The sequence below is a fragment of the Euwallacea similis genome, chromosome 17, assembly GCF_039881205.1.
Source record: "Euwallacea similis isolate ESF13 chromosome 17, ESF131.1, whole genome shotgun sequence".
In the NCBI taxonomy this organism is placed as follows: Eukaryota; Metazoa; Arthropoda; class Insecta; order Coleoptera; family Curculionidae; genus Euwallacea; species Euwallacea similis.
Genome location: NC_089625.1, coordinates 2,739,227 through 2,752,454, shown reverse-complemented (window position 1 = coordinate 2,752,454; position 13,228 = coordinate 2,739,227). Strand labels below are relative to the sequence as shown.

Here is a 13,228-nt window from a genome sequence, read left to right as displayed (position 1 = left end):
GTCATGAGTGCGAGAGAGATGGAGTTATCTAGGATATAATCATTCTGACAAGACCCATCTCTCTTATATCTTCACTCTTTCTCTTTTTCAAAACCTTTACAATTGGGAATGGCGTTTGTCAGTTTTGTGGTTGTATTAGTTTCGTGAAGAGGGCGTTCTTCGTAATGTTTATATTTTTAGTGAGAGACGAATAATAAATAATACTCAATTAATTGTGTCTTCTCCTGTTTTTTACTGTTATTATAATTACTCAGAGTTTTGAAGGTAAGAATATTCTGCAATTTAAATGTTGGGTCTAACTTTATAGTGTTTTAGTTGGGTTAGGGTATTGACCTTGTCTATGGACGTATTTTTGGCTACATGTCACCTGTAAAATTCCCGGGGAAAGTTTTATTTTCAAATTTTAAATTCTTAAATCTCAAATCTTTGAGAAATAAGAAATTCTAATTTCTTATTTCTAATTTAAAACCTTGAAATACGTCAAGGCTAACACTCCTGTTTCTATTTCGTATATCTAATTAAACTAACAAAAGCTTCACACACTCATAAAGGGGATCCCTGAAAAATTAGAGCAATAAATGTGAAATAAATAGAATTAGTAAGTAGCTTAATTTTATTAAGTACTGTCTGTAAACACTTCAAATTTCTTTATCAGCTTTCCTACAAAATTTTAAGAGGGTCCTCATCTTCTTTATCCTCGTCAGTAGGTGGGTTTAACATCATATGCATTTCTTCAGCAATAGAAGTCGTTCGCCTTATTCTGTATTCAGTTGGAGTTAACATTCCTCGCAAAATTGTATCATAAGATACATTAATACCTGAAATTTCCATAATTTAATAAACATTTTCAATTTGGAACTAGTTGCTTTCTATTAGAACCTTTTCCAGTCATTTTGCAATACATTTCCCAGCACTGCTTCTCTTTTGGAGTGTCGCACGTGGGTTCATCGCTGGGTTTCTCCTCTTTAAAGTCAATTTCTTCTCTCTGCTAACAAAATTCATAAAATCTTACAAAAAAAGAATCCTGGACTAACCTTTTGTTTCAAGTCAAACGTAGGCAATAGTCCCTTGTTCTCTTGAAGATTCAACTTGATTGAAGTCTGCAACTCCTCATTCACGCGGCTCTCCTTGCTATGAATATCTATGGAAATTGTCCTCTTTTCCTCGCTTTTAATTGCCTCTATTTCATGTGTGGCTGCAAAGCTATTAGACCCAAGAAAATTATTTGATCTGCGCTTGAGCAGTAGGTACCTGTGCTTGGGCCCCTCAGTGCTGTTGCGCAGGAGGCGCCTTTTAGGCACCCTCTCGTCTGCATCAGGTGATCCGGGATTGGTCCCTCGTTTCTCCTGAGACTTTCCTGCGTTGCTCTGTTTAGCTTTTAAAGGTAAAGTGAAAGTTGTAGCCATAGAGCCCCTGCGAGCTGGGAAGCTAGCAGAGAAGCTCCGCACTGCGTGGATGCTCGACTGTTGGAAGGAAACTAAAAATTTATTACCTGAATTATTATGTGTGTCACTTCATGTAGGGGTCGATGTATTGGGACTCAAGGGAAGGTCGCCGGCTTAGAAATATAGCTTCGTGATCTCATTTCTAGAGGGTAACTTAAAGGAGTTTCGTAACGGTGCAACCATCATCAAGTTTTCGGAAACGCCAATCAGTCTTTTGACTCTTCGTTTGGGAAGTTAAATAATTCCCGCTCCGAACGGAACAAGGCGCAATAATTCGAAAACTTAGGTTTCTCCCTTAATTGCCGTAGTTTAATTGAAGTAACTCCCTCTCCGGGTCACGCCATAGGGTGTTTGACCTTCGATAGCTCCAAGAAAACGAATATCGGGATCTGATAGAGGCTCACGTATAATTGACTACCTTGATAAGGGTTTTTAGCCGGGAACGTTATTTGAGTCTCGGAAGTTCAATGGGAAACTTTCCGAGTGGAAAAAGTTCGCATCGACCGTCCTAAGTTGCTTCATTTTAACTTTGGTTTTGTTTGAAAAGGGCAAATAATGGCTTTCGGGTAGGTAGACAAATGTTTGCCGATACCTTTTAATAAAATAAAATATTGGACTGTTTCGGGTCGATAAAAGTTGAAGGGCTAGGTCGTCGATTTCATAGTTCGTGATTACAAAGCACAAAATTCCTTTTTATTGGTTCCATTATCGTACGAAAAAAGATTTACGGCGGTGGCAGTCGCAAAACGTTTTCCATTGTCGAAGAATTTTTTATAATTTTTGAAACGATTCGAATTGAAAGAGATCAATTTTTAATTCCTTTATATGTTATCGGCAATATTATCAAAAGCTGGCCATTAACTAGTTGGGCAATTTTGTGGATGGTTCGACGAGCTTCCTGGAGTTTCCATCGGAGATTTCTTGGAAATCATCCCAAACTGTTTTTAATAGAGCTTGTCCCCCATTGAACGTTTGTCAGTGATTATTTCCTCATTTCCTCCCAGTTTACCCAACAATAAAAGTTGTTTTATAAATCGTGTTCATTAAATTTAAAATCGACAAGTTTCTCCAGGGAGCCGAATCGGACTTCCAAGCTTCACCCAATTTTCCGGCTAAATATCTCTCGGAGTCCCAAAGTTGGTAGGGAGTTGTGCTCGTTCATCTAATCTAATCGATCGAAGAAAAACTCCTTTTTTTTGGTTTTTCGTTAATTGCTTCTGTAAATTTCTCAAATTTCACATCATAATTAAAGCGAGCGTCATTATGTTGTAGAAACACATTGGTGGAGCACCAACGTTTGACAATTTTTCGTCGGAATGTTTACTTTGAAAATGGAGAAATCGAACAAGTGTCAATTTAATGCAGTGTACGCCTCGATTTTAATCAATTTATTCATTAAATTTTCGCAAACTTGAAGGAGAAATTGAAGCTACTGTCTTTGTTTTCTAACACTATTAGCGAAGCCCTAGAATTTTTACAATTTCTCATTGAAATTGGGGAAATCGAGCGAAGGAACATTTAATGCTTTGCACGCCTCTGGGTCTTCAGGAATTCATCCTCTAAATTTTCCAAACTCGGTCCTTGTTTTAGAAACATATTAGGGGAGCATCAGGATTTTTGCCAATTAATGGAAGAAATATCCGAAAAACATTTGGAAAAATTGGGTAAACAGTCGATTCCATTCCATGTACTCACCTCTGTGTTTTTCTATTTGACTTGAAATTTTCTGACGTGAAGCATCAAGATTACTTCCTCTTCGTATTAATACTGTTTCTTTCCCAAAAATCATTGTCGCAGCATCAACAGAAGAATTTACTAATTTTCTAAAAAAATTGTAATTACATTTTACAGATCTTGCCGGGAAATCCACGCCCTATACGCCTCTGACTTATCCTTAATTTATTCTTTAAATTTCAAAAAACTTGGTGGTGGAATTGAAACCACTGTCTTTATTTTAGAAAAAAATGTTCTTCTTACACCCGTTTGTCTCTTCATTCATTCTCCAAATGTCGGAAGCTTGAAGGCGTCATAGAAGCCCCTGTCTTTATTTTAAGGACACATTGGCGCACCCCAGAGGGTTTTAGAATGAATCATAGGAATGTTTCAAAATAATAGGAACATTGTTTCATGTATGTCTCTAGTTTTTTATATTTTATTAATTCTCTAAATTTTAATTTGCAATTGAAGTCACTCTTTTTCTTTTTGAAACACGGCCAAGGGGCAGGAATTTGAAGTTACCTACAGGAATTAGGCAAAGTGATCGAGAATGATGCATTTTATGCCACATACGATTCTTTTTTTTAACTCTGACCTGCAAAATTACAAATTGAAGAAAATAATGTTTCCCTCTAGAAATTGATTTGCGTAGAAGCAACATTTTCACAACGAACTTGTGAGATAAACATCAAAAACATTGTCGAGGATTATTTCGTGACTTACACGCCACTGCCTTTCTATTATTTGAAATAACAAATTTTCCGATTATTAATCTTAAGCAAATTCTGTAAACTGTTTCAGTTGTGGTATACACCTGAAGCTACTTGCATATAAAAAAATCATTGGTGTAGGGCTGATGTATTTTTGGATTTTAATTTTTTCGATTGAAGCTTCTAGGTAATTTTGAAAATTTTGCTACAGATATTTTCGTAATTAGTACGCTGATCCTTCGATGAATCCAAACCGTAACATTCCCAATCTATAAACCCCTCTTGAGACTTGGACGGAAAATCATTTTCTTAGAAGTGATATTTCAGGATCTAGATCATTTCGACATTGATCTTTAGCGAGGTAGGTCATCACCCTCATTTTTTCCGTGTGACGTGAATTTTAGTGCTCGCAAAAACAATTTTTTTTTTGTACTCAAACTCACAGAACTCAATAATTATTAATCTTTCATGCTTGCCATTAGTCATAAGGTGGCGAATTTTGAGGGAAAATGACCCCAAAGCTGCAAGCGGGAAATTTAGACACGCGATTCCATAGTTTGAAGTTTGAAAGTGCAATTTCCGTCATTGTTAATAAATTTAGTTGATTTCGCAGCTTTAAATGAAGTTATGAGTCCTTTGATAAACCCTGATTTTGAAACTCTTCTGTACGGGAAAATTGCTTTCACTGAATTTCACAACTGAAGCTTGTTTCTATTGCTTCAATTTCATGTGTATTTATAACCTGTTTAAACGATCATTATATTAAAATTGATGCATTTGAGGGTAAAAACCGCAATATGACCTTCACTTGCAAACAGCCTTTTCAATACTCAACAATAGCCTTAATTTATACTCAAAATTATGAACTTATAGGCGCGAATGGGGCTGAAATTTTAATTGTGTATTGTAGTCTATTTGTATTAACTCAAGGCCTCTATCATTAATTTAGAGCCCTCTATTCTTTTATTTATTGCATACATTTTTGGTGGGGCACTGGCACGAATTTCTACGACAGTTTAAGGACACCAGAAAGACACGCAATTCATTTTTTTTTTTATACATAACTACTTACCAGATTTAACAGTTTTCCTCAAAGATACCTCTCGACTGCTGTGCACCTCCTCCTTGCCTCCTCCCTTAAGCACAGACTTCGGTCGTGCCTCTTCAATATCCTCCTCATCTTCACTTCCACTGGGGCTAATTAGCGATACCATGGTCTCAACTTCGACTCCGGAATGAGCATTCTTCCATTCAGCAACTTCGAGATTCGGGGAGTGATGTAACTTCTTTCCTTTTAGTCTTCGTTTTGTAGCCACAAATTTGCCTTTTTCTGGCTTGATTGAAGGAGCTGAGGACGACCTAACTAACGGAGGCCTGAAGGGTATCGAGGGCTCTTTGGAGGTGCTGCCATTGAAGGCTGAATTAGTGCGTTTTTGGAATTTTTCTCTTCTGGATTGAGCTGTCATGGGACGAATGACTACATTGATGCTTGATGAGTCTTCTGGATTTCTAGGACTGTTCTCAATTAGAGGTACTACTACTATCGTGTTGGTTTTGTTGCCTAAATTGGGCCTTTTTTGATCTACAGCTTTAGGGGAGTCTAAAGGTTTCTTCATTGTGCTTTTCTTGATTTTCAATTGAGCGTTTGTAGTGTTGAGCATTGGCTGTAAGTATTTGGGTTGAGGAATCTTTAAGTTTTCCTCATTACTTGTAGAGTCTGAGATATTGTGTGCTAGAAAGATCTTCAAATTGGGCTTCGTTTCTATTAATTTCTCGTTTTCTTTATTGCCCAGAAGCTCCTGTTTTGAGTTCAAAATCGAGTCTTTTTCCAATGAGGCATGTCTGGTCAGTTTCCCACTTCCGCTCCTCTTAATTTCCCGATTACACTTCTTAATTATTACCTCCTCATTTAATTTCGCCGCGTCCTCCTCACATCCCCAGGCAAGTTTCACTGATGGTACCTTTTTTTCGAACCACGGGTCTTTGAAATCGGGAATATCTTCCGAGAATTGTTTCTTCAAAAGGGGTTTCCTCATTTGCCGCGGGGATTCTGCAATGAGGGAAAATTGCCGGAAGTTGGGGAGCTTCCTGGTCATTGCCATGATGATGTGAAGAGCCCCCTTACGAGTCTGTTTTACGCATGAGGGTGGAAAGTTCGGATCTAGTTGCTAGACAGAGTGCTTCTAAACTGCTATTTCTTTACCCCTTCGGATGTCTCGTTGTTTGGTTGGCAACGGCGCACTAATTCCACCCCCGATAAACAATAATGTGTAGTTCACCCTCCGCTTACAAAACTTTGACTGAAACCGCCACATGTTTTCCATCGCTCGACATCATTTATTATCGATTATTACTAACTTTCCTTCTACTTCCTACTATTTTTGATTTATTTTCGCACGCTTTAATACTATGTCGTAGCCAGGCCCTTGTAGGTCACCCTCTGCTCCAGATTGGAGCTGTTTGGACTAATAAATGAAAAAGACGTTCCATCGGGAGGTTAATAAAACGGAAATAAAGCATCTGTCTTTCAGTAGCAGACGACCCTCGAGATTAATAGAATGAAATAAGAAGACCTTCTTGAATTAAATGGTCTCTTTGGGGGTGATTTACCGGCTCGTAGATATGCCTCTCTATGCGGATTTAACGCCGCCTTTCGGTGATATGAATAAAGATAGAGGAGTTTCAAATTATAGAGTAGAGACAGGATTTGATTTTGAGGCCAAACAGGTTTTAATCAAACTCTATAGGCGATTAAACATATTTTTTTGAGCCGTTAAATGTTTTTTTTTCCAGAATTAGAAGCAAAAATGTATATCATATTTCTTGAGGAAATTGTCCAAGCGTCCCTATAAAAGTAATTAGAGTAGTGAGATTCCACCAATTAATAACGTTTTTTTTTTAATTGCATTATTTTTTCCACATACTCGTGTAGTACGTAGATATCCGACTTTATTCCGAAGTTAATTTGAGATTTTTACTGCTTTGCCCTGCAGAACTACATAAAAAGTCATTGGCGTAGTGCAGTTTTGATTTTTTCTAAATCGATTGGTTTTTTCCATAGATTTTTGCTCCTCACATGTCTGTATTGCACGTCCTTGTTTAATCACGAATTATTATGTGCTTCAGAACTAAATAAAAGTCATTCAAGTCAGTATGGTCTCAAAAATAGTTTTACCGCTAGAAATTTTCCTGTAATTCCCTGGACGTGAATAAGAATTTTCGGGTTTTTAAACTCTCTAAAATTAGAGGCGTAGGGGCATTAAATATTTTTTCAAGTTTTAGGATATTTTATTGAACTTTTCAGCCCCATTTTTAATCACCCATAATGGCACAGCCCTGAATTCCGTAATCCCTCTAAAAATTTCCTAACTTTGTGAAAGTATTTTGGGAGAATTAAACTCTGTAAAAATCAATAGCAGTTTTTGTTAAGAGCATCATTTCATTTAAATAATTTACTAGTAGATTGTTTCAGGAGATTTTATTATAGTTTCAGGCCCTATTTTAAACTCCATGAAATTATATTTCCAAAGATCCAGAACGTCAATTGAGACATCCAGTTTCGATATAAGATCCACATAGTTATTTTAAAGAAACCTATGAAAACTTCCACATTAAGGATTTATTTTTAAATAATTATTGTTGTTGGCGTCATTGTCTTATGATTAATCACGCTCAAAATTTTCCAAATTGAGGAACATAATTAAAGCAATTTTCTTATAAAAATTCAGTAACGGTCATGAATTATGTTAAATTAACATGTATTTTCAAAGAAATATATGAAAACTTCTAGAATTTTGGCTTCAATTCATTCCTTACTTCTACTTACTTTACCTACTGTTTTATTATTAAATTAAATGGAAAATATCTCGAATCAAGGGACATAATTAAACTAATTATTTGTATACCAATTCAGTGGCGTCCATCAATTATTATTTTTAAATGAATGTGTTTTTTTAAGAAATCTGAAAACTTCCAAAGTTTAGATTAATTTTGAATTTATTACAGACAAATTTATAAACAATTCAAGGACATTTTGATCATAAAAATATTCCTTATCTGCAATTTTATAGAACATTGTTTCAGTATTTGTCATTAAAATAATGTTAATCTAACTGGATGATAGCATTTATTTCATCATATAAAAGGAAATAATCCATTCATTAGGCAAGTACTTATCCACGCCTAGGAACCAGTGTTTCCAGATGAATAGCAACTCTGTCATGATGTCGAAAGATGAAAAAAGATTCTACAATTCTATGGACAACGTGATCAACTATATTAATGGCAAATTCATAGCTTTGCCTCAAAAAGAGAAACGGAGGAACAATATCATCTTGAATAAGGTAAGTAAAATTTTTCCAAAAAATTACAGAAGACACTCACGTTGCTGGGTCGAACTTAGTTACCGTTTTTTGCTTAAAAACCTGGGCGTCCAGTTTAATTGTAACTATGTTAAGCCATTCATATGTGGTTCTTCTTCGTATTTGGGGCCTTGCCAAGGCTGTGTGCCAGTGGAGTTGAGGGCCATTTTGATATTTGTAAAACAAAATTTAGCCCGAAGATATAATGTATTGCTCATTATACCTCTGATTTTAGAAGCAAAACAATGAAACCTTCCCTTCTTTCTCCTTAATTTCTACTTGAAAGGTTTTTTGGAAAGTTTCTTTTTGGAGAGATTGGAATAGTTCCATGTGTTGACCTCAAACAGCTTTTTCCCATACTGCTTCGTAGTGGTTAAATTGATTATATGATATCTCCTCAGAACATCCATAGTTCTTAGTTTTGAGATATAATAAACTTTCGTTTTGATCAATAGTCAAATAATTGTTGGGTAATGAACGTGCGTAAAAAATATACTGCTAAAGACGGTTTCTCTTCATGTCACAATACACTTGCAAAAAAATTTTAAATATGAAATATGGCTCAAATCCGGGTTTCGTTCAAAGGAATCGGAATTTGCTGTTTGGGTACCCAGCTGTTGACCGCCAAACTGGAGTACCAGTGCTTTCTTAAAGAAATCGGCGAGGATACTGAAGAAGACGTTCGATCTTCAATCCTCCTATGATCAGGCACAAGGTGTCCAGAAAGCAAAGCTCTGCCACCTGTGATAAGTACCATTTCCTGAAATCACCAGCTAAAGAGGTAGTGAAACTTCGTACTTTTTGGATTCTTAGATGTTTGATCAACTACCTCAAAACAAGCCGCCTTCAGCTGGTTACGGGCAATTTGAGGCTTCAACGGTGTACAAACATCGAATAGTCCCTTTGAAGGCTTCGAAACTGTTCGACTCTATTACATCTTCGGTAAAGATTATGTACTGTTTCTCATCAAGGTGTTGTAGCCATAGAGAAACAGAACTGTATATTTCGAAACAAAGATTGATTTGCGCAATGATAGATTGCGGATAGCTACCGGGTTATACTCGAGTGTCCTTAACATCCAATTTTCAAAATTTTTATTGATACCCTTTTCAGAATTTTTGGAAAATCTGTGATTGAATTTACAGTAATTTTGCATGGTAGAAAAACAGAACTATACCACGGCTTTACCTCTGAAACAAGGACAAATAGAATTGCGTAGCTTAAGACAGCTGTCAAATCACACTCAGGTGTCCTTAACTTAAACACTTCAGATTTATAATTCCTTTCTTCCTTGGGTGGTAGAAATGGAAAGGGAGTTGTGCGATTTGTCACAACTGGCAGAGCACATTAAAGTGTCCTCAATCTTCCATTTGCAAATTGTTTTATTTATTTCTTCTTTGAGAGGTAAATTTTTGAAAATGATGTTCCGTAAATTCCAATGGTTTTCTATGACAGAAAAACAGAATCGTAAGTCTACAATAATGAAAGATGGAGCTGCGCGATTTACGATTGATCTACTACCTTCAAGTATCCTTGATCTTCAAATTTCAGATAGATATATATATATATATATATATATATATAGATAGAGCTGCACGGTTTACGATAGCTGACAGATCGCATCCGCACGTCCTCAGTCTCCAAATTTCAAATTTGTAATTTATTTCCACTGGAAGGGAAGAATTTTTAAATAAATTGACTTTCAATTTATTTATTATCTGTGATAAATAAATAGAGCAATGAAGCGACAACAGAACTGCACAATTTACAATTGGTGCAAATCACAATCAACTAGGCTTAAGTTCAAAATTTGAAATTTTAAGGAAGTTTAACATTAAATTGTAGCGCAACTTTACATATTGTATGCCAATGTGTGGCCTGAATTATTACATCGAGATTGTTTTTATAAGACTTATATTGGACTATTTCATAAAGACTTTTGATGGAAAATATTGTCTTCTACGATTTTTGAGATCAATACGTTTTAATTATTCTTCATCCTATACATATATTTCTTTTTTTTTCAGATAATCAGCGAAATAGTAGGAAAAATGAAGCAGACCAGCCCTCTCTTTACTGCTTTGTTCAAAGGGAAATACCACGGGGGTAGCTATTACGACAAACTGAAAGTGGGCAACCCCAACGAATACGACCTAGATTTAATTTTCAGTTTACCTGTAACTGAACTTTCATAAAGACTTTATCACCACTAATCACCATGAATAACTTATAGGAAATGGTCAATCCTGTATTGAACTGCAGCGATCGACCTGGATTTGTTCAAGTGCAAGTGAAGGATTACGAGAAGATTTTTCAAGGGTCGGCTGAGGAAGAAGCGAAATTCGAGTACGTTTTAAATGTTTCATGTCCTTTTTCTTAATTCATCAGCATTTCACAGAGAACTCAAGACTTTGCTGGCATCAAACTTCTTTCTCTCCACCACAAAAGTCCAAAGTTGGTTCGAAAGGGTGTTCAACAAAGTCTACAATAACTTTCCGAAGGAGGGAAAGAAGACTTACCTTGACGTTACTTTAAATCCGCTGAAGCTTGACGTTATCAAAATCTATGTATTAAGGACTTAATTCTATTAATTAAAGTCGTCCTGAATGGTTCATTTGCAGATTAAAATGATTAAAGTAGGGCCGGCTTTCACCTTGAAAATAACAGGCAAAGAAATGGATGATTCCGATATTCAATTGGACATTGATCTAGTGCCTTGTTTCCAGTTTGATGGTAATCGACATTGGCCTAAGGAGTCTAGTGGGTATCGAACGAATCCCTTCAGTGCAAAGGTACTATTGCGAATAGTTTTATGGAAGTTTAGGCTTAATTCATGCTTATTGAAAACATAGTCCTCATTCTTGGTGGTGCCTAAGAAACCGAAAGATAAGACCATGAACAAATCTCTCCTAGAGCGATATTGGAGGTTGTCTTTTCAAGAGCAGGAGCGGGAGCTCATTGGTAATGATAAGAATGTTCTAAAGCCTTCTTTGAAGATTTTAAAGGTAATTTGTAATACTTCCACACTGGAAAAAATACATTTGGTATTATAGAAACTGAGGGACAGAAACAAAGACTATATTCCTAGCTACTTCATCAAAACAATCTTCCTGTGGAGTGTTGATGAAAAAAGGGCGGAGTTTTGGAAACAGCCAATGAGCTTTATGATTATTTGTGTAAGTAAGAAAATGAAGTGCAGAGGACATTTCATGCTTTGTGTTAGATGCTAAAGACATATGAAAAACATATTCGAGAAAGGACAATTCCGTATTACTGGAACAAGAAGTTCAATCTCATCGAGTCTTTGAATGAATCCTCTACTCAAGGAATGGCAAATTGGCTGAAGAAAATTATTTCTGGAATAGAGATAGGGTTCAAAAATTCCATAGATCCTTATGTTATAGGAGAATTCTTGCGTAAGTAAATATTCCATTCCAAAGAAATCTCGAGGAAAACAATCCAGAAAAGATTTAACCAGGGGAATTACCCAGTCAATACACAGATAAAATACCACATTCGCATTCATTTACATTATTGTGTCATTAAACCGCTCACTTTGCACGACAACTATAGCTTGAATTAGATAACGAAATAACTTGGATAAAAACGATAAACGTACACATTTATTTTAGTCACTACTGAGCAGTTTGAAAGATTAAAATTGGATATCCCCTTGAGCAAAAACCAGAAGAAGAGAATCCAGAAATCAAAAGTGAACAGAGCGTTGAATACCTCACATTTCTCCATTGACTCCCCCGATTCTCCACCCCCATTGTGTCAACTAGATTTTGCTCCTTCAGATATAGTCTGTATCGAGAAATATTTGGACCGGTACGACAAGAAGCAGAAGGGTTCTTATGAAGAAATGGCTCAGATCCAAAGAGCAACCAGGGAGAATTCTGAAGACAATGAGATAGTTACATACTTGAAGAAAATTGATGAGAAATTGGATAAAGTATTGGATAGAGCTGAGAAAAGCCTGGAAGAAGGGAGAAGAATGAGTTTGAGACTTAAAAGATTGGAAGAGACAATGACAAGACTGGAGATTGATAAAACAAGGATTTTGAGAGGACACGTTAGTGACGGTGGATCCATAGAGGAGTTGTTGAATATTCGTCAAGTTGATATGGGTCAGTAAAAGGCTTCTTTGTGCCAGACAGTGTTAATATATATTTTGTTACAAATTCTTAAAAATGTTTACATTTTATATATATTTTATTCAATAACTTAGTTAAGGGTATCGTTTAATTTCCGAAGGTCAAATGTGTGTTTTTATGCTCCTCACCAGAGCTGTAGTTCCCTGAAAAACCCACAATAGATCAAATAAAGATTAACAAAATATGCCATATTTTAGGTTTTATTATGTTATTTTATTAAAGCTTGTCTTGCTCTGAAACTTAAATGTGACAAAAAAAATTAATTTCTGCAAAATAATATTTTAATAATAATTATTATTAATATTAATATTAATAGAAACTAGTGCTTTTCCTGAACTATTGGCTCCAATTGTTACTTTCAAGTAATTTTTCTCTCACAGGGTGTGACTAGTCATGGCGAAACAGTTCTGCGAGATTACTAAAATGGCGATTTATGGAACTGCTTCAATTGAAATTTGGGTTAGTTAATAATTATGTAATTGAGACTTCTTTAGAGTCCTTTCAAAATTGTTCTTATTTATTTTTACCATGAAATATCTGTTATTTCTACTAAAATATTTAAAGTTCTTTTCAGGAGTTATTAATACATTATTTTAAGTAAATGTTTTATAACTAAGTTAACACGACTGTAAATTATATTTGAGTATTTTTTCAATTTTATTGTTTTTTTTAAAATTTATTTTATTATTTCAATCTCTCTTACTGGCTTTAATTCGAACTACTGCTTATAGGTTGAATTTAAGTTCTGCTAGTCAACAATTGCTAGTAGTAGAAGGGTGGTAACGATTATTTTAGTGGCACAACGTTTCTTCGCTTTTCCTTGAAGGGACTTCATATTT

The 13,228-nt window shown here is 35.5% G+C and overlaps 2 protein-coding genes across 2 annotated transcripts; one reads left to right on the top strand and one right to left on the bottom strand.

Annotated features, from left to right (window-relative positions):
• Nucleotides 1–185: 185 nt before the first annotated feature.
• Nucleotides 186–13,211, top strand: LOC136414418 (cyclic GMP-AMP synthase-like receptor). The gene is made up of 11 exons (XM_066398421.1): nucleotides 186–264; nucleotides 8,036–8,214; nucleotides 10,260–10,409; nucleotides 10,466–10,578; nucleotides 10,631–10,799; nucleotides 10,854–11,024; nucleotides 11,085–11,237; nucleotides 11,286–11,408; nucleotides 11,456–11,648; nucleotides 11,865–12,362; nucleotides 12,770–13,211. Exons 2-11 carry the CDS (start codon nucleotides 8,074–8,076, stop codon nucleotides 12,778–12,780), a joined length of 1,722 nt encoding a protein of 573 aa, XP_066254518.1. The 5' UTR covers nucleotides 186–264; nucleotides 8,036–8,073; the 3' UTR covers nucleotides 12,781–13,211.
• LOC136414297 (uncharacterized) lies at nucleotides 661–6,152 on the bottom strand. The gene is made up of 5 exons (XM_066398216.1): nucleotides 4,944–6,152; nucleotides 1,252–1,477; nucleotides 1,035–1,203; nucleotides 880–988; nucleotides 661–818 (listed from the first exon to the last, which is right to left on the bottom strand). Exons 1-5 carry the CDS (start codon nucleotides 5,971–5,973, stop codon nucleotides 661–663), a joined length of 1,692 nt encoding a protein of 563 aa, XP_066254313.1. The 5' UTR covers nucleotides 5,974–6,152.
• Nucleotides 13,212–13,228: the final 17 nt, after the last annotated feature.